The sequence below is a fragment of the Argentina anserina genome, chromosome 3, assembly GCF_933775445.1.
Source record: "Argentina anserina chromosome 3, drPotAnse1.1, whole genome shotgun sequence".
NCBI lineage: Eukaryota > Viridiplantae > Streptophyta > Magnoliopsida > Rosales > Rosaceae > Argentina > Argentina anserina.
The window spans coordinates 23,630,280-23,657,248 of NC_065874.1; the positions used below are offsets into that span (position 1 = coordinate 23,630,280).

The 26,969-nt window shown below is 37.4% G+C and overlaps 1 protein-coding gene across 1 annotated transcript; it reads left to right on the forward strand.

Moving 5' to 3' along the window:
- Positions 1-304: 304 nt before the first annotated feature.
- On the forward strand, positions 305-26,706 carry LOC126788042 (DNA polymerase epsilon catalytic subunit A-like). The gene is made up of 49 exons (XM_050513994.1): positions 305-521; positions 806-871; positions 965-1,024; positions 1,104-1,199; positions 2,062-2,222; positions 2,411-2,499; positions 2,614-2,831; positions 3,319-3,405; positions 3,530-3,664; positions 4,357-4,479; positions 5,097-5,180; positions 6,602-6,766; positions 6,892-7,068; positions 8,932-9,045; positions 9,128-9,232; positions 9,562-9,680; positions 9,797-9,938; positions 10,012-10,106; positions 10,329-10,434; positions 10,598-10,677; positions 10,773-10,949; positions 14,770-14,857; positions 15,048-15,128; positions 15,202-15,345; positions 15,640-15,735; positions 15,917-16,117; positions 17,022-17,076; positions 17,163-17,302; positions 17,431-17,876; positions 18,569-18,710; positions 18,800-19,009; positions 19,116-19,190; positions 19,496-19,683; positions 21,126-21,315; positions 21,431-21,495; positions 21,934-22,066; positions 22,157-22,258; positions 22,349-22,432; positions 22,814-22,888; positions 23,030-23,092; positions 23,179-23,441; positions 23,602-23,650; positions 23,777-23,937; positions 24,023-24,089; positions 24,490-24,600; positions 24,761-24,931; positions 25,034-25,246; positions 25,343-25,449; positions 26,104-26,706. The coding sequence occupies exons 1-49, from the start codon at positions 357-359 to the stop codon at positions 26,468-26,470; spliced, it is 6,651 nt and encodes a 2,216-aa protein (XP_050369951.1). The 5' UTR covers positions 305-356; the 3' UTR covers positions 26,471-26,706.
- Positions 26,707-26,969: the final 263 nt, after the last annotated feature.

Consider the following 26,969-nt stretch of genomic DNA (forward strand, 5'->3'; position numbering starts at 1 on the left):
TCCTTTATTGATGATGATCTATGTACTGTGTCTAGAGCTAGAAGAGCTTGCAAATGTTTCAGCATTTAGTCTTTTCTTTCTCTTTATTTGGGTATTTTCAATTTTATCGGATGTCCCCGAAGGGACCTTTTGTCTGGGTCTTTAGGACCCCGGTTGTAACAAAAAAAAAAACAGAAAAAGAAAAAAGAAAAGTGGCACGCTCTGTAATTTTTGATCAACTAGATGGTCCTTTATAAATAGATAGACAAGCGCGGGAAAAAGAGGTTTTATCCCTCGCTTATTAGGTCCACTCTCTACTGCCGCTTTCAGATCTCGACACCCAAATTCGCCCAGAGCAACCAAAAAACCCTAATACCATGAGCGGCTACGATAGCCGGAAACGTGACCGGCAAAACTCGTGGAGCTCCAAGAAGCAGCAGAAGCTCGCCCGCACCGCCGACGAAGACCTCGAGTCTAGGCTCGGCTTCGATCTATTCTCCCAAGGCGAAACTCGCCTGGGCTGGCTTCTCACTTTTGCTTCGGTGAGTTCGATTCTCTGTTCCCCCAATTGCTTCCTCCATTTCGGCCGTTTCAATTATCGCGCTATGGTTGAAATTGTTAATTTGGGATTCCAATGTGTAATTATCATTTCGGAGAGGTTTTTTTTTTTATAGGAAATTAACATTTTCTAGCTGAGTTAGTGAACGGCAATGTTTTATGTGAGGATTTGATAGTTGGTCTGATTGAGTTTTCGATGAAACAAAGACAAGGTAATGTGAAAAATTGAAGTTTGTTTACATTACGAGTGTTTCGTTGTATGTTGCAGTCATCTTGTGAAGATCAAGACACCCGTAAAGTGTACAGCTGCGTTGATCTGTATTTTGTTACGCAGGTAAGATACACTGAGAACAAGTTTTAGTACAAATAGGCTTTGTTTTATGGTTGGTGGATGTTTCGGCAGTTGTTGTAACTAGTTTACTTGCAGGATGGCTCTTCTTTCAAGTCAAAGTACAAGTTTCGGCCTTATTTCTATGCAGCCACAAAGGTGCCTATTTATATCTTTGAATTTTGCTTACGGCAGAGTTTTATCTCAGTAGCGTTAAGAAGTTAAGTTTTATTTACAGGAAAAATTGGAAATGGATGTTGAGGCATATTTGAGACGGCGCTATGAGGGTCGTATTGCTGATATCGAAATAGTGGGGAAAGAAGACCTTGATCTTGTAAGGAACTTTCTATATCACTGGCTTAATATGGTTATATTTTATTTCATTTTGAAAATGCTGACGGTACCGAGTTACATACTCATATTTAATAAGTGCCTTGTCGAGCCTCAAGACATGCCTTTCTTAGTTAGTTACATAGTCCAGCATGTCTATGTATGGCAATACTCTGTCCACGGAAAGCTTTTCCGTTTCTTACTATGCTGACATGCTCTTGGCTAATTAATCATTACTACACATCTCTTACTTTTAAGGTCCATTTTTTTTTTGCTAGCAACTTCACTTGAGGGTGGATTTGCCGTATCCTTGGGGTTAGATTTGCCCCAAGTATTGGGCATGACTGAACTTTTACTTTTTTTGTTGTTTTCTTCTTTTTCATTAAAGCAAAATGTAAGCGGTCAACATAATAGTTTGTGGTCCTTGAGCATTAATGTACTTTTGGCATAGCCTTTCAAGCATTAGTATACTTATGATAAGCTAACCCACAGTACTGAAATGGCTACCATATGGTAAAATGGATCCATACACCACCACATATGTTCTGTGCACCTCCTCTCAATAAAACTGTGAAACTTCGGCTTTACCTTAATTCATACAGTAATTATATAATAAGATATATTTTGAAAGTACAATGCCAATGGCATATGACTTCTGTTAAATATTTCCAATAACCATGTTGTTTAAGATCATAACTAAATGTAATAGGTTCACTTAGATTTATTATTCATATCTTTTATATTTTCGCATAATGATTCTTCAGTTAATTACTCATTCAAATATATATTTCTTCCAATGTATGCATCTTTCTTATGTTTGCTGATAATTTAAAAGTTTTGATGCTGAATTATTCATTCTTGGACAGAAAAACCATTTGTCAGGCCTACACAAGTCCTATTTGAAGTTATCATTTGATACTGTTCAACAATTAATGAATGTCAAGAGTGAGCTAGTGCAAGTAGTTGAAAGAAACCACACAAAATTTGATGCTGCCGAAGCTTATGAGTCAATACTGTTAGGGAGACGGTAAGCTTTATTTGTTTTAATTCTTGTTTCTCTTGGGTATTGAGCTCCATTGTTTGGCCTCAAAAGTTGGGTAGAAAGTTCATTTGTTAAAAGGCTCTCCCTCTTTCTGTTTGGATTTCTTTGCTTTCTGTCGCATTTGAACTTGTGGTTGTTTTCCTGATTCTGTTTTGGTGATTTTTTTTTTGTAGAGAACAAAGGCCTCAAGATTTCCTAGATTGTATTATTGATCTTCGTGAATATGATGTTCCCTACCATGTTCGCTTTGCTATTGACAATGGTAATCTCTCATTACATTCCAATATAATTACATCCTGCTATTCCCTAGAGGGGTCTTTTCTTATTATTTCCAGCAGTCAAAGTTCATCCTCATCCAAACTTTCTTGTTCGTCAGATGTGCGATGTGGCAAGTGGTACGATGTTAGCGTATCCAGTACAGGTGTTATGCTCGAGAGGAGGACAGATCTTCTGCAACATGCTGAAGTTCACGTTTGTGCATTTGATATTGAGACAACTAAGCTGCCTCTAAAATTTCCAGATGCGGAATATGATCAAATAATGATGATTTCATACATGGTTGATGGACAAGGGTACCTGATTATTAACAGAGAGGTCAGATTTGCCTTTTAATTATCTTTGCTTCGTTATGTTAGGCGTTTGATGTTTGTTTCCTGTTGCCAAATGAGAGAGCGTTTGTTCTTAAAGACTACTAGCTGATCTATTTAGTTATTCTAATGCTCCAGTTTATTGTTATTTTTTGACCTTTTTTGGGTCATTATCATACATACAGTTTATGTTCTCATTTAGAAAGGATGTGAGAGTATATGATATGATTTGCGTTAAGTAAGAAGCCATAAAGGCCTTGTATATCAGATTCTCTCTGTATTGTCATGTATCTCAGCTCTTATTTTTTGTGTGGGTTATATTGTTCGTGATCATCTCGTTAAGGTAGGCATCAGTAGCGCTACTTGTTCACTAATCTTATTAAGCTAAAACTTGATATGTTTTTACATCTCCAATTTTCCATTTCGTATCAGTAAGAAAGATATTGAAGTATGCAACTATGCATTGATCATCTTATAGTTTTCCTTATATTCAGTGTGTTGGAGCTGATATAGAATATTTGGAGTACACCCCAAAAGAAGAATTTGTAGGGCATTTCAAGGTCACAAATATGGAAAATGAGGTAACAGTAACACTGATCATCCCTGCCCCACGCATAAAAGATTCTTTAAATAGTTTTATTACGCAAGGGGTCTGTTAAATGGTAATACATGTCAGCTTTGCAGATAACATTGTCATTTTTGCAGAAGGAGCTTCTAAAATTGTGGTTTGCGCATATGCGGGAGGTGAAGCCTGGAATTTATGTCACGTACAATGGTGATTTTTTCGATTGGCCGTTCCTGGAAACCAGAGCTGCACATCATGGCTTCAAAATGAATGATGTATGTTTCTAAATTCTCATGAGTTGCATCTACTTAAGCAGCAATATGAGCCTAGACATTAGCTTGTATCTTTTTCATAACTACCCGGGACTACAACTAAAATGCTATCATCCTGAGGGCCTCCAGAAAGTGCTTGTAATCTGATTCACATATATACATATTATGTCATTTATATATATGTTTCTTAATATTCATTAACAGAAAAGGGGATGTGAATATTATCACTAAATAAACGCTAACCATTGATCCAGTATTAATTGTTAACCAATTAGAAAACTTATGAACAAGTCTGTCAGACTGATTAAATATCTTTATCAATTTACATTTTTTAACTGTATATTAAGCTTTCTGCTCATTTCTTTTCACCATGATTATGTCCAGTTGATTAAAACATCTGTGTAAAAGTGTTATTTATCTTTCTGCCTTCACAATTTTACATCAAATAATAAATTACAGTATATATGTTTGAGTCATCCCCCGATTCTCATTAATTTAAATTTTATTTCTACAGAATTGAAATTTGTATTCCATAGTTATTACCCTTCGAATTTTCTTCAACACAATTGGCTTGTGGGACATTGATTTTATCAGTGTTCCATAGTTATTTCCCCTTCATGTTCTCTGAGATATTCCTGTATTCAGATTTCGATTAAGTACTGCTCCTCTTACATTCCCATTCTCTCTCGCTGCAGGAGGTTGGATTTTTATGTGACAGAAATCAGGGGGAATGTACAGCTAAATTTGCTTGTCATCTCGATTGCTTTGCTTGGGTCAAACGTGATAGTTATCTACCCCAAGGGAGCCAGGGCCTTAAGGTAAGATTTTTCAATTTGATTTTGTGTTTTTTCATCTAGTGTAATTGGTGTTTTCTGTCATTGGTCTTTCATAAATTCATTTGCTTGCCTTACTGTTTGATTTAAATTTCTCTTAATTTCTGCTTCACAATCTGTGTAGCAATTAATTCTCGTTTTATAGTTATATTGGTGACTGTTTTAGCTGAAGCCCCTTAGAGAATATCCTGTAATGTGGTTTGCTAACAAGATTCTCTGTTGCCACTATGGACTACTTAAACATTTTACCTACTAATATACAGTCAAAATACAAGAAAACACTTTCATTTGAATGCTTCAAATACCAATATCTAAAAATCATGGTTGGCCGGGTGTGTTGGTTCATAACTTCACATTTATGTATGCTTGTAATTGAATCAAACTTACCTATAACTCTATAAGGCTATAATGAATACAGGAATATGACAGGCTGAGAGTAAGTAGGTTAAGGGTTTTATAGTCTGGTGCTCTTCACCTCCACTTAAACAAGATATTTTTAGGATTTGCTAAGTCTGGAATAATCTAGCACATTGGCATAATAACTGTGCTAATACATGTTTTTACCAGATGGAAAGTAATTGTTTCACTTTATCTTATTTCAGGCTGTTACGAAGGCAAAGTTGGGTTATGATCCGATAGAGGTGAATCCTGAGGATATGGTTCGCTATGCTAAAGAAGAACCTCAGGTGTGAATGACAAAAATAATAATTCTGTTGTTTGAAAGAATCTTGCTTGCATGGTGTGGTGTAGAATCAATAATGTTGATAATCAGTGATAAATTTGTTGGCTACAACTGTCATGCACTATGATACACGGATACGTTATAAAAGAGGAATGCCCGTATCGTATCCGTATCGGATTCGGGTACGGGCCGGATACGCTACATACATGTATCCTTGACTGAAAATGGAATAGAAGTTACCGAGACTACCAAAGGGAAGGAGATTGGATCGCCGGAGCTCCAGGAACACGCCAAGAAGCTCACCGGTGTCGCTGTCTTGAATTCGATGTCGCCGGAATGTGGCTCGAATCCGACATCCAAGGACTGGGTTGTGTAGAGCTCGTCGAGGGAGAGAGAATGGCGGTGGTGGCGTGCCCTGACGTGGCTGGAAGGCGGCGGCACAGCCGGTCAAAGACTGCAGCTGTGTTGCTGCGTCGGGAAGAGAGAAGAGATGAAGAAGGAAGAAGAGAAGAAAAAAGAAAGGAAGGAGAAGAAAAAAAAGAAGAAAAGAGGGAGAGAGGAAAGGGCTCGGGTCTTAAGATTAAAAACCCAAACTGAAAACTATTATATATATATAATCAAAATTATTAAAAAACGCATCCAAAACACTACATTTAAAAAAAACACGTATCACGTATCATGCCGTACCCGTATCCCGTGTCCGTACCCGTACTCGTGCATCATAGGTCATGCACTTGTTCTCTACAGGGATGAAAGAGGATTATGTGTGATTCATTTTATTAAGTGACAAGTTCATAAATATCATTTCAACATTTTCCTCCTTTGTCTCTTTGTACAATTTCTCCCTTCAGTTGGTATACAACACAGACTAACCTGATAGCTATTAACATGTGAACCATGTAGTCCATGCTTAATTTATTTTCTGGAGAATTGAGTAGATGTATAAACCCAACTGTGGCCACTTACATTGATGGAGTAAATCGCAAATGTCTGAGTAGGGGTTGTATAAATTCACTACTACCCTTAAAGTTAAATGCCAAAGTGTTTGACTAAAATGCTAAACCTTAGGAAAACACATGTTTCCTGATCAATCTATGTCCATTAACAGTACTACCTTCTTGAGTTCTTGTCTATCCAAATTTACATGTCTTATTCTGCGTGGAATTCATCTTGCATTCTAGGTCATATCAGGAAATTCTGTGAAGCCTGATTACAATTGTAATGGTGCTGTGGTACCATAACACAGAATCAACTTGAGTTCTTACTTTTTATCATATACATTAAACTTTATGGATACATGTGCATCTTTCCCATCAAGTCCATGTTAGTAGGCGTCTGCATTTATTCTCAATTGTGATCTGTTTGTTTTTGTACTGTTATTTTGCATGAACATTCTGATAATTTTTCTATTTGGTGAAATTACAGAGGATGGCATCCTATTCGGTTTCTGATGCTGTTGCAACCTATTATTTGTACATGACATATGTTCATCCATTTATCTTCTCTCTTGCAACTATTATTCCAATGTCTCCAGATGAGGTTTTACGCAAGGGTAGTGGAACCCTTTGTGAAATGCTTTTAATGGTTGAGGTAAGTTGTTTTGTACTTATCAGCTAATGCTTCTTTTCAAGCAAGTTCGATGACTACACCCAAAATAGATCCTTCATTTTATGATATGGTTTTTTTTTCCTCAACCAATGTTGCTATTTATACAGGCATACAAGGCAAACGTCATTTGTCCTAACAAACACCAATCTGAACCGGAAAAGTTCTATAAAAATCACCTTCTGGAAAGTGAGACTTACATAGGTGGCCATGTGGAATGCCTTGAAAGTGGTGTTTTCAGATCTGATCTTCCCACTACTTTTAGGCTTGATGCAACTGCCTATGAGGTATGTCTAAAATTCATTCTCCATAGTGCTTCTTTGCTTCAATATACCGTGCACATATTTTCTGGTATTGGTTAACCACTTTTGTGAATCTATCAGTGATTGTGGACTACGGTTTGTCTGACATCACTTCTTTACAAAGAGTAATCACCCCCCACCCCCCATAGTTTTAATGTTTTGTAATCTATAAGTCTATATTGTAGTGAATCGGTCAACAAGTTAGTCAGAGAAACAGAACAAGCACAACAAACCAAGAGAAACAACCACAAAGAAAAGAACACAAGAACACAGATTTAAAGTGGTTCATCAAATAGCTTTGCCTACATCCACCGGACAGAAACACACACTTCCACTATATTAATAATGGGTACACAAGAAAGACTAAGAAAACATGAACTCTTCTCTTCCTATCTTTCTCCTTTCTGCCCTCTCTCACCCTCTAACCGAGAATGGAACACACTATGCTCTTTGTCTCTGTGATGCCTAAACCTAGAGCATAACCCCTCCTTATATAGCCATAAGGACAAACATATTTCCTCACCAAATAGGAATCCTATTCCTAATAGTGGTAGGCTATAAAGCCTCCTCCTTCTACAAGTAAACCATCATCAATAAGGATTCCCTATCCTTACTGGAACACCATACTCTAAGAAACCATCTTAGGAAAAACACATGGGCTGGAAACCCAACATATATGACATCCATAGCTATCTTGATATGCAGAGGCTTTGTACTCAATTTCTCTGGAAGATTATACACCATCAGGAAAAACCCCAATACCCATTAGACAAAAGCTGGTCATAAATGATAGAATGTCGGATGCTTTACAGAGGACAACATCAAATAGATCTTTTTTCTAGAACTCTTGTTTTTATTTATCCTCCAGGAAACAGGTCGTTCAAATCTGTGTATTTAGTTATTGCATGTAAATCTTGTAGTGAATCGGTCAACAAGTTAGTCAGAGAAACAGAACAAGCACAGCAAATCAAGAGAAACAACCACAAAGAAAAGAACACAAGAACACAGATTTAAGGTGGTTCAGCAAATAGCTTTGCCTACATCCACCGGACAGGAACACACACTTCCACTATATTAATAATGGGTACACAAGAAAGACTAAGAAAACAAGGACTCTTCTCTTCCTATCGTTCTCCTCTCTGCCCTCTCTCACCCTCTAACCGAGAATGGAACACACTATGCTCTTTGTCTCTGTGATGCCTAAACCTAGAGCATAACCCCTCCTTATATATAGCCATAAGGACAAACATGTTTCCTCACCAAATAGGAATCCTATTCCTAATAGTGGTAGGCTATAAAGCCTCCTCCTTCTACAAATAAACCATCATCAATAAGGATTCCCTATCCTTACCGGAACACCATACTCTAAGAAACCATCTTAGGAAAAACACATGGGCTGGAAACCCAACAAATCTAATAATTTCTCCCCTCGTAGTCTAAGTAGTTTGGATCTGTAAGATTCAACTTTTACTGTCACAACATAGTAAGTTGTAGGTAGGTTCTCTACAATTGATCCAAAACATCAGTTACTACACAAGATAGTTTGTCAGCAGAGGCACGGGGCAATCTGGTTAACTGATAAAGTACTTGTTCCTTCTAATAAAGGCCGTATATCTGGGAATTGTCTGGCCTATAATCGATTGAATCCTATCTAATATATCAGGTTGAGATTCTTTTGCTTCGGTACATACATCTAGGCTATTTAAAAAAAAAAACAATTTGATTAATTGCTGTTTGTCATATCTCTGATAATCATACTTTTATCCCCCTTGGACCAAAATTTTGCTACTCAACTGGAGTTGCCACATAATGATATATAATTTATCCTTTTGGAATTTTGATTTCCAGCAATTGATTAACAACCTCGATCGAGATCTTCAATATGCTATCAGAGTAGAGGGAAAGATGGACTTGGAAACTGTGTCCAACTATGATGAAGTGAAGAATTCTATTCTGGAAAAGGTGCTGATAATTTTTTTCATTCACACCTTCTCTAGGTAGTATGTACTGTTTCCCATTCATGACTCCCTTTTCTCAATTGCAGCTTGTGAAATTGCGAGATGAACCAATACGAGAAGAATGCCCACTTATTTATCACCTGGATGTAGCTGCAATGTATCCCAATATAATTTTAACAAACAGACTTCAGGTGGGCTGTTTATCTAGTACTCTCATCTGTGCAGATGACAGCTTCATATGATTCATGTATATCATATTTCTCTTTTCGTAATTGATATAAGCCTTTGAGCCAAGTTCAGTTAGAAAGAGTCGTTCTAGTTGGTGAAAATCGGTTCTGATCTTGTTTAGTGTAGAATCATGTCAATAGTTTTGCTATAGTCCAGCTTTCATGAACTGATTAACAGTCTGATGCTGTCAGCCTAATATACTCATTTGCATTCTTGGATTGTTGTTTTCTATAGTTTGGCTACTTGAAGATTTCATAATATATATTGTTATAACTGATTGTTTATTTTTCAGCCCCCATCAATAGTTACAGATGAAGTCTGCACTGCTTGTGATTTCAACCGTCCAGGAAAAACATGTCTACGAAAGCTGGAATGGGTTTGGCGTGGAGAGATATTCATGGCAAAAAGAAGGTATTCTATACCAGTTAATTTTTCTTTCTTCTTTCCCCACATTGTATTCTTTCTCCGGGGTTGATTTCAGTGGTCTACTTATCGTACACATATGAATATTCATTGAACAACTCCAGCGACTATTATCATTTGAAGAAGCAAATTGAGTCTGAGTCTGTTGATGATGCCAATTCCAAGCAGTCACGGTCTTTTCTTGAATTGCCTAAAATGGAACAGCAAACAAGGCTGAAAGAGCGTTTAAAGAAATACTGTCAGAAGGTGTATATTTCGAAGACTCTGTTTAAATGATTTCGTAAGTACTACCTACACTAATTCTCAGTGTCTTTGGTAGGCTTATAAACGAGTAGTAGACAAGCCAGTCACTGAACTTCGGGAAGCAGGGATTTGTATGAGGGAAAATTCGTTCTACGTTGACACAGTTCGCAGGTGAGCGTTAAGATTATGGTCATTGAATTTTTTTCTCATCTTGATGTAATAAAAGACATAGCCTTTTGTTATACGACCCTTATAATATATGCAAACTAAGAACCAAGACGAAAATGTAAATCGACTGATATGAATTTTTAGTCATAAATGTCTTCTGTTGAGCACCGGCTTATGCCTTTTCTTATTTTTTCTCTGAGCCAATTTTTTTGTATCTACTTTAAGCTTTCGAGATAGAAGGTATGAGTATAAAGGGCTTAATAAGGTCTGGAAGGGCAAGTTGTCTGAAGCAAAGGCTAGTAAAAATTCAATAAAGATCCAGGAAGCACAAGTATGAAGCCCTTATCTCTCTCTCCCCCCTCCCTTTTATTTTATTGTTCTAATCTTTTCATTTAGTGAAGTAAGCTTGTTGAACATCTGGACTTTTATTTATCTTACTGTTCAAACTAACCCACTCTACTGCTGTTGATGAGTATGCTTATTTGTTGTGCCAGAATATGGTGGTGCTTTATGATTCGCTACAACTTGCACATAAGTGTATACTTAACTCTTTTTATGGATACGTCATGCGCAAGTGAGTTTAATTGAAATCACGTTATTATTGATTCTATTGTTAATATAGCTTTTATTCTCTGTTACAATTTAATGTGCTTTTACATGGTAATCCAGGGGTGCAAGGTGGTATTCAATGGAAATGGCTGGTGTAGTTACATATACTGGAGCCAAAATTATTCAGAATGCTCGGTTGCTAGTTGAAAAAATTGGAAAACCTCTTGAGTTAGATACAGATGGTATCTGGTGCGTGCTTCCTGGTTCATTTCCTGAGAACTTTACACTCAAAACAAAGTATGTTTCTTCTATTGATATTCTTTTTTTTATGTTATTTGAAGTAAACAACAGTCGCAGCTACCCTGGTGTTATGTTTGCTACATTTCTTTTGTTTTCTTTTTTCGGAAAGTAACAGCTTCTATCAAAAAGAAAGGCAAGGTACTAGGCGGTGGACTAGATATCTGCTTTGAATAATTAATGAGGGAGGCTAGGGCTAAAGGCTTAGCAGCTAAAAAAGTATTGTTATATCAGAGCTTGGGGAATTACTACAATTGCTTCACAGTTGAGAATAATGGAAGAAAGATTATAATTCTGAAAATCTTAGAACTAAAAGCCCGCAAGGGTGCCCAGAATTTGACCCTCTCCCAGGGCTCTTCTCACCCCAACCCACCATAGGATTTAAATAGTCATCAATTTCTTTCCAACCAAATCGCCCAGACTACAGCTAGCACCCCACAACCCCAAAGGATTCTGGCTGTTTCCCCTTTACCAAAAGCTGAATTTTTTTTAGCAAGCTCCACTCTTGTTTCCTTAAATAACTTCTCCCTAAGAAGATAGGTACTTCAAAGTGCTCAAAGACATGATTAACGCTTTCCCCTTGAGTTATGCATAAAATGCACCAAAGAGGAGAAGTACAACATCCTGGTCACAAGTATTTGAAGAATATCACATGTATTTGTCCTCTCGTGTGCCACGAGGCTTCCCAAAATCTTCACCTTAGTAGGGGCCTTGACATTCTAAATAAGCTTTGCAGGAAAAAGTTTGATCTGAACCACTACTAATTAAAAACCTATGGAAAGATTTGCAAGAGAATTGATTTGGACTTGTAGTGAATTGGTCAACAAGTTAGTCAGAGAAACAGAACAAGCACAGCAAACCAAGAGAAACAACCACAAAGAAAAGAACACAACACAGATTTAAGGTGGTTCAGCAAATAGCTTTGCCTACATCCACCGGACAGGAACACACACTTCCACTATATTAATAATGGGTACACAAGAAAGACTAAGAAAACAAGAACTCTTTTCTTCCTATCTTTCTCCTCTCTGCCCTCTCACCATCTAACCGAGAATGGAACACACTATGCTCTTTGTCTCTGTGATGCCTAAACCTAGAGCATAACCCCTCCTTATATAGCCATAAGGACAAACATATTTCCTCACCAAATAGGAATCCTATTCCTAATAGTGGTAGACTATAAAGCCTCCTCATTCTACAAGTAAACCATCATCAATAAGGATTCCCTATCCTTATTAGAAGACCATATTCTAAGAAACCATCTTACGAAAAACACATGGGCTAGAAACCCAACAATCTCCCCCTCCAGACCATGAGGGAGGTACACCGGCGCGACTCCATCACCGAGGGTCCGCCCAAACTGACTTGATGCAGAATTATGTGGTTGGAGCATGCAGCTCCCCCTGATCAGGCTCCCCCTGATCGAACAACTCATCACCATGTCCCTGTTGGTGGAACAACTCTTGACCATCTTCACCCTGGTCAGAAAACCCATTGGAAAAAGACATTTGGGACCACTTTTCCAGAACGCCTTTCTTCCTTATATGGTCGTCACCATGACGCCGTATGTCCGAAGAAGTATCACCTATTGCACTCAAGTCATCTTTATACACCAAGTTATGTGTCTTGTACAAGGAACGACAAAACTCCACTAGCAACGTCCAACGATCGATTCGTCAGCTTCCACTTCCAATCACCAATAAACTGGTGAAAACCTTGCCTGTCAAGAGCACTTGCAGACAGTATGTTGACACGTAGATCCGGAACGTGCCTCACATCCTTTAATGTCATATGGTAACCCAGATTAGTCTCGATGCAAATATCTCATATTCCCGAAATCTTAGAGTAGCTTGAATTGCCCATCTTTAACATCCCAAAGCCATTTGCCTTGTATGTAGAAAAGAGCTCCAAGTTGGAACTAACATGACAACTTGCACCCGTATCCACTATCCACGAACCAATCATGACTCTTGTCACCCATATATAAATATTCTTGTAAAGTAAGAAGCTCATCCGAAACACAAGCAGAATAACCATTATCTTCATCTTGGTACTTGCTTTTCTTTTTGTTTTGTTTCCACTTTCGACACATCCGCTTCATGTGACCTTTCTCGCCACAATAGTGACAATCGCCACTAAACCTTTGACCCGAATTCTTGCCTTTATCCTTCACATAAAGGGCTCTTGCGTGCTTATTGTCTGTGCCAACACTTTTCCTTCTTTGTTCTTCGTTAAGCATGTTATCCTTAACGGTATCCTTAGACAATACACCATTAGACGCAGAATTACTCAAGGTCACCACGAAAATTTCCCAACTATCCGGCAAAGTTCCTAGCAGCAGCAATGCGAGTAGCTCATCATCAACCTTCATACCCATTGTCGACAACTGGTTGGTCACATCCTGGAAATTGTTCAAGTGCACAGCCACACTAGTATCGTCATCAAACTTCATGTTGACCATCTCTTTGATAAGGAATGCTTTCTTCGCAGCGGTCTTCTTCTCAAAGAGGGACTCCAATATCTTCCAGAGTTCTTCCGCATCAGTTTCTTTCGACACATGGTGAAAGACGCTATCATCAACCCATTGCCTTATTGTACCAACTGCTTTCCGGTGCAACTTTCGCCACTTCTCATCAGTCATATTGGTTGGCTTTGCAGCCACACCCTCTATGGCCTCATGCATATCCCTACAATACAGGATATCCTCCATTCTTGGCTTCCACGTCACCCAATTCTTGTGGGTGAGTTTGATCATTGTGCCTTTCACATCATCATCCATTATGACAATACCGATTCAGCCGAACCCAACCTTCAACCAGGCTCTGGTACCACTTGTAGTGAATCGGTCAACAAGTTAGTCAGAGAAACAGAACAAGCACAACAAACCAAGAGAAACAACCACAAAGAAAAGAACACAAGAACACAGATTTAAGGTGGTTCAGCAAATAGCTTTGCCTACATCCACCAGACAGGAACACACACTTCCACTATATTAATAATGGGTACACAAGAAAGACTAAGAAAACAAGAACTCTTCTCTTCCTATCTTTCTCCTCTCTGCCCTCTCACCCTCTAACCGAGAATGGAACACACTATGCTCTTTGTCTCTGTGATGCCTAAACCTAGAGCATAACCCCTCCTTATATAGCCACTCCTTATATAGCCATAAGGACAAACATATTTCCTCACCAAATAGGAATCCTATTCCTAATAGTGGTAGGCTATAAAGCCTCCTCCTTCTACAAGTAAACCATCATCAATAAGGATTCCCTATCCTTACTAGAACACCATATTCTAAGAAACTATCTTAGGAAAAACACATGGGTTGGAAACCCAACAGGACTCCACTAATCGCATTTTCTAGTTTGGCCATCAGCAAAGCAAACTCCTCAATCTTTTGGTTATTTAAGTTTCTTCTGAACTAGAAGTCCCTAAAATTTGAGAGAAGAGTGAATCTTTCCACCTAAGAATCAGTATCTTAATAGCCTGAACAAGCTTGGGAACAAGACTTTCAAGGGTTGATTTTTTAATCTAGAATCTTCCTAGAACCTCTTTATTTGCCTTTTCCTAGGGAAATTTTTTCTTGTCCGGGCTGATGTATGCTTCCAAGGATTTCGGTTTGATTCGCCCAAAACTCACTGTGTCCCAACTGCTTGCATTATTCCCAAATGTACTTTTCTTTTGTCTGAACAATTGATTTTTACATGGAACGTACTCATAGTTAATTCATCCTGTAGGGGATGCTAGTTTCCATACTAGTTTGTAAAGTATCTGAATTGATCATCACACTATCTCATATCCATCTTTTATTCTCAAACAGAGATTTGAAGAAGAAGCTAACTATCTCATATCCATGTGTCATGCTTAATGTTGATGTGGCAAGAAACAACACAAACGATCAATACCAGGTGAGTTTGGAACTTATTATTATTATTATTTTTGGTTACAGAGTTTGAAACTTATTTTTAATATTGTTGTTTGAATTATCTCCTATGGCTTGTGAACTACAATGTTAAATTCTTTGTATAGTACAATTTGGTTTAACTTGTTTATGATTTTGCAATGGTCAGTTCAAGTTCTTACCACCATATTTATCAGACTCTTACAGATCCGATTGAGAAAACTTATGCAACTCATAGTGAATGTTCAATTGAATTTGAAGTGGATGGCCCATACAAGGTAAGGCATAGTAGTATTTATTTTATATAATCCCAACAATTTTAAATGAAATTTCGTACTATGTTTTACGCAGGCAATGATTCTTCCTGCTTCTAAGGAAGAAGGAATTCTAATTAAGAAGCGCTATGCTGTCTTTAATGATGATGGGACACTTGCTGAACTAAAAGGATTTGAGATCAAACGTAGAGGTGAGCTGAAGCTCATCAAAGTTTTCCAGGTATCTTTTTGTGATAGTTGCACAATCAACAACAACAAAAATAAAATAATAAAGAACATAGAAAAAAAGCAATTTACAATGTTATATAGAGGTCCAAGAAGTCTGGTACTTAGCTATACAGTAGAGCCTCAATTGTTAAGTCATCATCTGACTGACTCCTTGGTGGTTGATGCATTTTTGGAGTGGAAAAAAATACATAATAACAAATCTACTTGATTCGTTATGCGCTTGTGCTTATCAGAATTGTTCAAGAAAACACTGGTCTTATAATGTGTTGGACACACTTGTCTGTAGGCTGAGCTTTTCGATAAGTTCCTTCATGGATCTACATTAGAGGAATGCTATTCAGCCGTTGCCTCTGTTGCCAACCGCTGGCTTGATCTTCTTGATGTATGTGATTGATTCCCTGGCTTATATTATTAAATTTGTTTTTTATAAAACAATGCTTGTATGTTCCATGAGCGGCCCTCCTGCTTCATTTTGTTTTACAAAAAATGTTACCTTTTGAGCTTTTATATGAAGAGTGAACTTCTTATGAAGTTTTGTTGTTTTTGCTTCATCCTTCTTTCAGAATCAAGGAAAGGATATTGCAGACAGTGAGTTGCTTGATTATATATCAGAATCAAGCACCATGAGCAAGTCTTTGGCAGAATATGGAAGCCAAAAGTCATGTGCAGTGACCACTGCACGGCGTCTTGCTGATTTTCTTGGTGATACAATGGTCAAAGATAAAGGACTCCGTTGTCAGTATATAGTTGCATGTGAACCAAAGGTACATAAATTTTTGATCACCATGAAATTTCAACTGTTCATGATTATCATCTTGGGCATCTCATCCTTCCAATAAAACTTTGGATGTGAAGGGGGTCTATGATCTTTCTGTTTATTTTTTTTACTTTCCACTATGTCTGGATAGTTCAAGTTTCGCTATTTTTTTATAACTATTGAAAAAGATGGTTTGGAAGACTGATGAACCTTCAAAAGCTCAACGTTTTGTCTGGTTGGCGAAATGGTGGTTCAATGCAATTACTAATTGCATTGGGCTTCATTAACTCCTATTGGCGCTTTTGTTTTAACATCTGGACAAAAATTGTTGATCTCAATACTTTTGCATCATTCTTACAAAGTTTGGAGTACGTCAAACGTTTCTTATCTACTGTAAGGGTTTGGCCAATACATTAATTCTCTTACTGCAGTGGATAATTTTGAGTGTTCAGGGTAGAGGAAAGCTAATGCCTTTTAGTCACACGCATATTTGGCTTTGGCTCTTTAATTGTTGAAAAATTACAAAATATTGTTTTGCCTAAGGTGGACGATCCTGGAGGTAAACACAACTGGGACAAAATTAGATTTTGACTTCCACTTCCCTATGAATGAGTGTTTTGTAATAATATATTTACGTTTGGTAATTAGTTTTGCTCGATTGAAGTGCTTTGCCATTAAGTTTCTCTTTTCTCTTACTCTATTACTAATATTGGAAGCTCACCTCTTTCTTTGCAATTTGGTTTTCTGTGCTGTCATGGTCTTGCTGTGTTGTCTACTTGTCTTAATTAGGATCATCACTGTATTAATTAGAGAGGAAGATGGTATCACTAGTGTAGTGGTTTTTGAATTTCCTCTCAACTTAGGATCATGCAAATCTGACTGCCCTTTCTTCTCTGGATATTAACGAGTAGGGAACACCTGTTAGTGAGCGTGCTGTACCAGTTGCAATATTTGAGACCGATGCTGGTAAAGTTCTGCTGTTATTTTGTTCTTTTATTAGTTTTTCTTGTTTTTTTATGTTTAACTCTGAAATTGCATTTCAACTTTATCAGAAATTATGAAGTTTTATGTACGAAAGTGGTGCAAGGTCTCAGATATTGACATCAGGTCCATTATAGACTGGTCCTATTACAAACAACGTTTAGGATCAGCAATTCAGAAAATCGTCACCATTCCTGCTGCAATGCAAAAGGTTTTTATTATTCTACCCCCCCCCCTCCCTCCTCTTTCCCTCATCTCTCTCTCTCTCTCTCTCTCTCTATTCATTCTGTACACAACCTTTTCAAATAGATGTACTTAAATCAGCTAAATTTACTTCAGGTTGCGAATCCTGTACCTAGGGTAGTTCATCCTGATTGGCTACATAAGAAGGTTCGTGAGAAGGAAGATAAATTTCGACAACGAAAATTGGTTGACATGTTCAGGTCAGTGAACAAGGATCAATTGGTGGAAAGCAATGATGCTATTGGCTCTAATCATGTGGTAGATGAAGATATGGTTGAAGATTTGGAGGACTTCAAAAGCAAAAGCAGTTCTGTAAGTAGACCGAGACCCATTGTTCACTGTTATGAAGGTAATAGCAAGAAAAAATCAGCCAAGGCAAGTGGTGAAAGAGATCAACAGCTACAACAAACAAATCATATAGAAAATCAAGAGCAAAATACTGTCACTTTGGAAGAAATTGACAAATATGTAGATTATCAAGGATGGCTTGCAATGAAGAAAAGGAAATGGAAAGATACTCTTGACAAGAGGAAGAAACAACGGTACTTTCTTCACTTATCTTAACTGAAGAACCCCTAAGTTCAGATTAACACCTAACAATTTTTCAGCGGGAAGCTACCAAAAGGATATTTGGTTTTCAGGGGTGTCCTTTAAATATTGGTTTACTTTAATTCATAATTGGGTGGAGTGGGGGCGCATTGGAGTTGCCGGGATCAGAAGAAGTTTTCAGTGCTGGTGTGAGGTCGTGCGGATATTCCTGGGGTGGGGCATAACTTCTGCCATAAGGGGGTTATGTTGTGTTTGTGTGTGTGTATAAATATGTGTGTGTGTGTGTGTGTGTTTTTCTATAGGGTAATATTGGATTTCTTGATGGGAGGTCACTTTGGAGAATTCGGAGGTCCGTATAATCTTGTGTCTCGATTCGGTGATGCTAGAATAGTATTTGGTTTCCCAATCAAGATAAAGGATTTGTAACGTGCGCTTGTATATGAGCATAGACACTCAAAATTCATGGGAAACCTGAAACAATGATTTCAATTTTGATTTCCTTTATAAGTAACTTAAAACATTATTTCACTGCCTGTAGATATACCAATTGAATATACCCCTCAAGCTTAGATTATTATTATAATTATTATCATTTTCCGTGAGTGTAGATTGCAATTTTGTGACCTTGGGTCTGTTATATGGAGTTGATTATTTAACTCTTAGCCATTGCCATCTAATTTGACAGATTGAATAATTCAAGGTCTGTTCATAACGCTAATGACAAGCTGCATGGTGGAAGGAGAAGTCTCGAAGGAGGTCAGGGGAAAACAGGTGTAAATTCATATTTTAGGAGTCATGAAGAAGCCCTAACTCGCTGTCATTGGCAGGTAATGTCTTCCTCGGTCAATTTATGCATTTTGTTTGATTGCCTGGAGTATTTAATTTATGATTTCTTAACATCGACTTTATGATCCAGATATTACAACTAGTTTCAAGTTCTGAAAGTGGCCAAATTTTGGCTTGGGTTGTTGTTGAAGGAATGATGCTTAAGATTCCCCTGAATGTTAAAAGAAATTTTTACATCAATTCGACATCACCTGTTAAAGAAGAATTGAAAGAAGACTTACCAGGGAAGTATGTCAACAAGACTCTTCCACATGGAAGACATAGCTATTACCTATATGAGGTACTACTGGTGTAAATCTTATCAAGAATAATGTAGTTCATAACCTGTTTTCTTGTCTGGGAAGCTTCAAACCCAACATTTACCTAATTTGTATGGTTGAAAATAGGTCTCAGTTGATGAGAAGAGGTATAAGACAGTGAGGAAAAAGCTTGCAACTCTTATCGCTGATCCAGATATTGAGGTCAGTACATGCTTTAACCCCTCCATGTTCTTTTGTCACTTATTCGAATGATTCTTGATAGTGATCATTATTTACTTTGTTCATAGGATGAATTGCTAAACCTTTCTAGTTTGTTCTATTGGTACAATTAAGTTATAATGTTGCTGCACTATTTAACCGTCTGTTAAGATTGTACTTCTGCAGTTCTCAATCTATTCTTGTTAATAATTAAAGTTGATACATGGTACTCTATCATAGCAAGGTTTGTAGTGAAATCACTTGATGGCTTGTTGCATTCAGCTTGACTCGATGAATTTCTTTGTTAGGGAATATATGAGACAAAGGTGCCGTTGGAGTTTAATATAATCACACAGATTGGTTGTGTCTGTAAACTAGACAAAAAAGCTCAGGGTGATGCCAAAAATGGCTGGAGCATTAGTGCACTGGACATGAAGAATACAACAGAGTGCTCTTATCTAGCCCAATCCATAGCTTTCTTCTACTTGTATCACAGGTAGTTTACAGTACTGTTTCCCAGCGTGATTAAATAAACAACTATGCATCTTCAACTTCGGCCTAGGAAGAAATTTATGCATCCCCTCTGTGGTGTGCTATCTTTCCAATTCCACTTTGTGTGTGTGTGTGCACGCGTGCACTTGTGTGTGTCTGTGTTGGCCTGGGAGGTTGTGTTGGTTCTGGTTTTGGCATTATAGTAAGCATCACATCTTTTTTTTTTCCTATGTAAAAGATGAAGTTGACCTTTTATTTTGCTTCGTTATCTTTCTTGTTGCGGCATAGTTTCTTTTTATAAATGGAGGCCCAATCAACCATATAGACGAAGTTCTCTTTACACAATTCTGTTTTTTATGTTCGTTATCATCCAAATGGGGTGTGAACTATCACCCATTTGCAGAACGTGTACGTAGAATGATAGGGGTTGTATTTCTTTTTTAGGTTTATATACAAAATTTTGAAATTCTTCTGAATGTTATATATATATATATATATATATATATATATATATAAATATACATATATAATGGTTATCAGGTGCGGACGTCAGCACGGTGCCGATTCGTCCGTTCCGGTGACCGGCAACGCGCAACAACGGCGCGGATGGTGCCGGCCGTGCTCCCCCTGGCGCTCATGTCTGTGCTGGCCGGAGCTCCAGTGCTAGTCCATGGTGGCTGGAATCTGGAAATTTCCGACATATGCACAGAAACTTCAAATTTTCAAAAATTTCAAGATTCCGGCCGCTGTGGGCTGTCGCTGCAACTCCGGCCGGCACTAACAGGAGCGCCGGGAGGGGAGAGCACGGCCGGCACCATCATTGCGCGTCGCCGGTCGCTGGAACGGATGAATCCGCACCGTGCAGTCGTCCGCACCTGAAACTCTGTGTGTGTGTTCAAAATGAATTCATTGCTGCTTGTAAGCATGTGGCTGATATTACCCTACATATATACTGGCTCTTCCAAAAATTTGTTTGATTTGTATTGTGTAAGCGGGGAAAATTAACAGCCTAAATTAATCTTTCACATATAAGGGCAGCACCCATCAAAAATTTGAAAAACTTCAGCGAACATTTTAAATTAAATTTCCAATTATTCAACAGGAATTTGATTACTTAGACTTCGTAATTTTTGGAAATTTAAAAGTTTCATGTATACTTACTAATTACATTAAGTTCTTCCTATTACCATATAAGCTGTCACAGATACCATCAACTTATTATGTCCCATGTGATGTTGGGATTATGGACTTATGATGTAGTAATAAATATCAATGTTTTTCTTAATCTCAGAGACACACATTACAGTAAATTTTGCTTCTGATCACAAGAAATATGATTTACCTTTTGTTTCAAATCATTTTCTTTTTCTAGGCTCATTTATGTTTTCTACTTGTTTTATTGACATGAAACATATAGCACTTGTAATGTTAAGTTATTAATGTCAGCATCGCTGAAGGATCAGAAGGGCGTGGAATTTATGTTGCTTATTTTCCTGCATCAAGAGCAATAAGTGTTGTAGTGGTCAATCCTTATCAAAATAAAGATTTGTCACCATCTTTTCTCGAGAAACTATTCCGGGAAGCTTGTCAGGCATTATCACTTGAGCTGCCTCCTAGGAACGGAATCATTATCAAGGTAAACTAGTTCGTTTATATGGGTGAAGGATTTATTGATTGTTTCTTGTACTTTTAGTGAATCTTATCTTCTTCTTTTTTTTTTAATTTATCTTATGTGATTGTACTAATTTTAGGTTGACTACGTTGGAATTGTAAAGGATGCTGAAAAGATTTTGCAGCAAGCAATTAATGAGCACAGGTTTGGCTACACATTGGTTCTCCCTAAAATGGCGAAGTCATATTTGTGCTCCAAGTTAACAACCATGTGTCTGATTCATACAGACATCTTTCACAGAAATATGTCCATCTATCTTAAGTAACTGCATGCTTACCACTGATATTCCTCAAATGTCTTTTGTTTTGCTGTGAGGGGTGTACTCATTTCTTCACTAAATTACTTGGCAACTTTATTTTAAACTCATCACTTGAGATTACTAATTTCCAGGGAATGTCTTTTTCATATTTTGTCACCTATTGAGAGCTGCATTTATTAATTATCTTTCACCAACAATTCTAAAAGTTGATTTTCAAAAGTTCACTCAGTGTGATGTTTGACCGGGTAATGTTGTGGCACTGTAATGCTTATCTATGTGTTTGGATGTCGGTTAATCACCTATATAAATTTTATGTATAACAGACATGATCATCATGGACCTGCTATTGCTGTTATCGAATGCCCAAACCTGCAATTAATGAGGTCAGGTATATGCGCTCTCGATGATTTTCCTTGCGTGAGCATTCCATTTAATGCTCGAGATAGTCAATATCAGGTAGTTTATAAAGACCTCATAGATCTTCACTCTTCACATGATTGCCTCTTGCTTTGTACCTAATTATATGTATTATTCTGCTTCATACAGGTACTTGGGTGGCAACAAGTGGCTGCAAAAATTGGCATGCAACGATGTGCTGCATCATCTCAGTGGTTGAGTGATAGAATCTCTCTCTCAAGATATGCACACGTAATAATTGTTTCTTTTTATACCAGCATATTTTCCTGTTATTGGTTATCTGCAGTTAATGATCATACAGTTTGTTAAATTTCGGGGCAGGTGCCATTGGGCAATTTCGAAGTTGACTCCCTTATGCATACAGCAGATATCTTCTTTTCAAGAGCATTACGTGATAGCCAGCAGGTTCTCTATGATCCTATATCTTGCATATTCTCTCTAAGGCTTCAGAAATAAATGACTTTGTAGAACTGATGCTCTTTAACAGTATGCAAGCCCCAGTCAGTTTTTATGTGTTGTAGTAGTGTCAATTTTAAAGAATGATTTAGTTTAGCTTGATATATGTTCTTGATACATTCCTAAAAGCTTAATCTTCTGGCATCCAGTATGTAAGGTGTTCTGTGCTGTAGTGTAATGTAGACCAATATAGAAGAATGGGTTAAAATCCACATAGTTATCTTGATTGTTGATCTGGTCCCAAATAAAATAACTTTATCTTTTGGAATCCAGTATATAAGGTACTTTGGATTTTATCACACTTGTCTTATTGGATGTTAATTCTTACAGGTACTTTGGATATCTGATGATGGTATTCCAGATCTAGGAGGCATTAATGAAGAAGTTGGATTTTTCGCAGATGAGGTTAGTCTCAAACTGACATGTGGATGTAACGATGTGCATGGGTTTTATCTCTACTGACCAAATAGTATTTAGGTTTTAATTGCTATGTAATGCAAATACTTCATACTATGCTTTTCCTTAAACACTAACTTCATGAAACAGGTCCATCAACCATTTGTAATCATTAAACCTGGAGCATATAGAAAGGTCACTGTGGAACTAAAGGTTCTAAAATATTCTCAACTACATGTTTCCCAGTTATCTTTTTTATATTTCAGATATATTAAAAGATGTGTCATGATTTTATGTAGATACACCATCTTGCTGTAGATGCTCTTCTAAAAAGCAACCAAGTAAATGAAATGGAAGGAGGTGCTTTGCTGGGATATGAAACAGACATGAACTCCGGATCACATACTTTTAATATCCAGGCTGCCTTTGATGAAGCTACTTCATCTGCACCTGCATTCCGAGTTTTGAAGCAGTTGATCCACCGGTGTCTTGCAGATGCACATACATCTGGAAATGTGTATGCTGATGCGTTACTGCAACATCTGTATCGGTGGCTTTGCAGGTTACGATCTCTTGCTTACCATGCATCCTGATTATCTGATGCTTGTTTACCAGATATACCTTCTCGCTTGGATCTGTATAATTTCCAGTTTGCCGTTATTTACTTATTTTCATTGGCCCGTAGTTTGACTCATATATTTACCAATTCCTTTATGATGCAGCCCCCAGTCTAAACTTCATGATCCAGCACTTCAACGCCTACTTCACAAGGTAAATGTTGTTTCTCATAGCATCACTTTCTGGAGTTTCTGCAGATTTCATAATTTGTATTCTTTCCATAGTGCACTAAATAATTTTCTCTAGTCTTATGGTTTCTTTTGTTTTCAATTTCTTTAGGTCATGAAAAAGGTGCTCTTGATTTTATTAGATGAGTTCCGCAAATTGGGTGCAAATATCATATTTGCAAATTTCTACAAGGTTATTATAGACACGGGAAAATTTGATATATCAGCAGCCAAAGCTTATTGTGATAGCATGCTTAAAACTCTCCAGAAAAGGTTATTATCTGATAGCTTTTTAGAAGTTCCTGCAAATTATACTGTGATAGTTTCTTCTAGTAATTCCATGTCTTTCCATCTGCAGAGAACTATTTGAGTGGATTGAACTTGAACCGTTGCAGTTCTGGCATTCTTTGCTGTTCATGGATCAGGTTGATTAATGCTCTCTCTGACTTCTTATTTTTTGAAGTTATAAGTTATATGAAATTAAATTATATAGAAACTGTGATAGTTCGAACATCTGTATATGAATTGTAAACTTAAGCATATCATTGCTTTTTTGCTCCTCAATAGTGATAGGGAATTTGTATTAATTTAAGAATATCAATTATTCAAGGGTATGCTGGTTGCTCTATTTTACCAGATTTTAACCCCTCGGGTTTTGTGCTATGAGAGAGCTTTACCTGGCTGCTTTCATTATAATTAGCTGTATCCATAGTTCCCTAGATAGCTTTTAATATATAATCTAATGACACAGGCCAACTGATAAGTTCTAACCATTATGTAGTCATCATTATTTTCATCTGAGTCAGTATATTTTTTCCATGGTAGTATAATTATGGTGGAATTCCAATTAAAGCTGATGAAAGCATGTCTGGTGAATCTCAAGTGGATATTATATCAAGCTGGAACATTGCGGAATACTTACCCAAGAAAATTCAGGTTAGTCAATGAGGATAAAATCTTCGCCACATGGGCATTAAAAGAACTTGTTAGTCCACTGCTGCTATTGTTTTTAGCAGTAATAATGAGATCTTAGAACAAAGATACTCTTCAGGCTTCTGTAATTCTAATGGTTCAATTATCTTCTGGCATTTTGCAGGATCATTTTATTTTTATTGTGTCCCAGTTTCTGTATATTCCCTGGAATTATGCACAGAAGCAGTCAGCCATTAGAGCAACTTTACAGGATGGCAGCAGTTGCACACCATCAATTACAGTTGCAGCTGCTGAGACTTTGGAAGCTCACATGACCGATTTTCTTAAAGGACAGGTTTAAATGTTAAACAATATTTGCAAAAGATAGTACAGCTTTCTGTCTTCTTATTTAATGTTGGTTCTGGATATTATTCAAATTATTCTGGTTTCTCAACAGATCAGCTCATACTTTACTGAAAAGCTTCTGGGAATTGTTCGTGATACAATACTTCATATGAAGGAACTGAACAAGTCTGAGTATGACTATCGGACATCTACTGGGCTGCCGCAACTTGCTGCTAATATCCGCAAAGGAGATGTGGCGCTTGAGTTCATTAAGAATGTCTGCGGTGTTTTGCTCATTGATCAAAGTGTTGAACATGATGTTATGGTATTTACTTATTTTAAGTGAAGATACCAAAAGAGTGGCCTCATATTTGTTCTTGTCAGCTAATTAATGTTTTATTCCTGCACCCTGATTCTACAGGTTATGAGAAGTAATCTATTAAAATATATGCATGTGAGGGAGTCTGCTCCTGAAGCTCAGTTTTGCGATCCCTGCCCATCTCTGTTCTTACGAAATGTCATTTGCAGGTACAACAGTTAATTTACCTTGTTAATATTTCACTTTTAGAAAGGGTTTATGATAGGGCTAATTTATTTCCTAGACATGAAGAAATTGCATGAACATAATGTCTTGGTAAGTAAACAGATAATGGAGGTTCATAATATTCTATGAAAGGCCTGTAAATCTGTAATTATATGGAGGTTCTTAAGTATGTCCTCGCAATGGTTCTTTCCCATTACTTTTCTTTCAAGTATAAAAGTTGCTCATCATTGTGTGAATTTCCACTAGTTATCGAATCTGTTTGCGCTCACCTACACACTGTTCAGAGAGAATTAGTAGTAAGAAGCGTAAGATATATGGTCAAAGAAAGAATTATATTTCTTATTAAATATTCTCCTTGGAATCAGAAATCCAAGAGATTTAACATGTGGTCCTCTTAGGTTTCACTAATTGGGGTTTTTTTTTTCTTTTGTACTCGTGGTGCATCTTGATCTTAGATGTCCGGTAAACTTTAGGGTTTCAAAATTGAACATGAGCTTAATATTGTGAACTCCTAATATCTGTTAGTTTTTCCACTAATTCGATGTCCTTTAAAATGTGGTGTTTTGGGAAGCCATCTTTTTCCATTATCTAAATTTCAACTTGCTTGCTCATTACTCTCTTTTTTCCTTGATTGACAGCTACTGCAATGACTGTAGAGACCTGGACATCTGCCGTGATTCAGCTCTACTAGGTGGAGAGTGGCGCTGTGCTGTGCCCCAATGCGGGCAGCCTTATGACAGAGAGCTGATGGAGAATACCCTTCTTCAGATTGTACAGCAGAGAGAGCGTCTCTACCACCTACAAGACCTTGTGTGTCTCCGATGTAACCAAGTCAAAGCCGCACATTTAGCAGAACAATGTGGATGTGCCGGCTCTTTTAGCTGCAAGGAAGATGCTGCTCAGTTTTGTGAAAGGATGCAGTTAATCTTGAAAATCGCCATTCATCAAAAATTTCTACTTCTACAAGAGTGCACTGAGTGGATTTTAGAAGTTGAGCGAGATTGATCTGGTGGTGTTCACTTCATTTAGATGAACAGCCAAAGCGTACAGATGACAGCATTCATGAGGTTTTAGAGCAAGTCAAATTCCAAAATTTTGCCCTCGTTAATTCCTTGACTTGTACATGATAAACCCCAATGTATCCCCACTCCGCTCTGTGGGAGCTTTGTAAAATAGTGTAAATAATGCTACGTCTTGTAGTACAATTCTGAATGATTAAATCTCATAACCACGTTAGCTTATCGCCTTTGTTATTGCTTATAAAATGTATACGACATTTGTTTTTTTTCAAATTTGAAGTGTTTTGTTATCATTGCTTCTTAGTCAAGTTTTCAAAATCATTCATTTCTGAAACTAAAAGGAGACGCATGTCTTGGATGCTAGCCTGGTCAAATTTGCTGAGGTCTAGAAGTGATGAAGTTTTCACTTCTAAGAGCTATTCAAATAGGCTGGTCCCGATTTAGCTCGTAGCACCACCTTAATCAGTTATCCGCATTTACTTTGA

Coding starts and splice junctions, on each gene's coding strand:
- LOC126788042 (XM_050513994.1), top strand. CDS start 357: ATGAGCGGCTACGATAGCCGGAAACGTGACCGGCAAAACTCGTGGAGC. Junction 21,496..21,933: donor CAAGCAATTAATGAGCACAG/GTTTGGCTACAC, acceptor TATGTATAACAG/ACATGATCATCATGGACCTG. Junction 23,442..23,601: donor CTGTATCGGTGGCTTTGCAG/GTTACGATCTCT, acceptor TTTATGATGCAG/CCCCCAGTCTAAACTTCATG.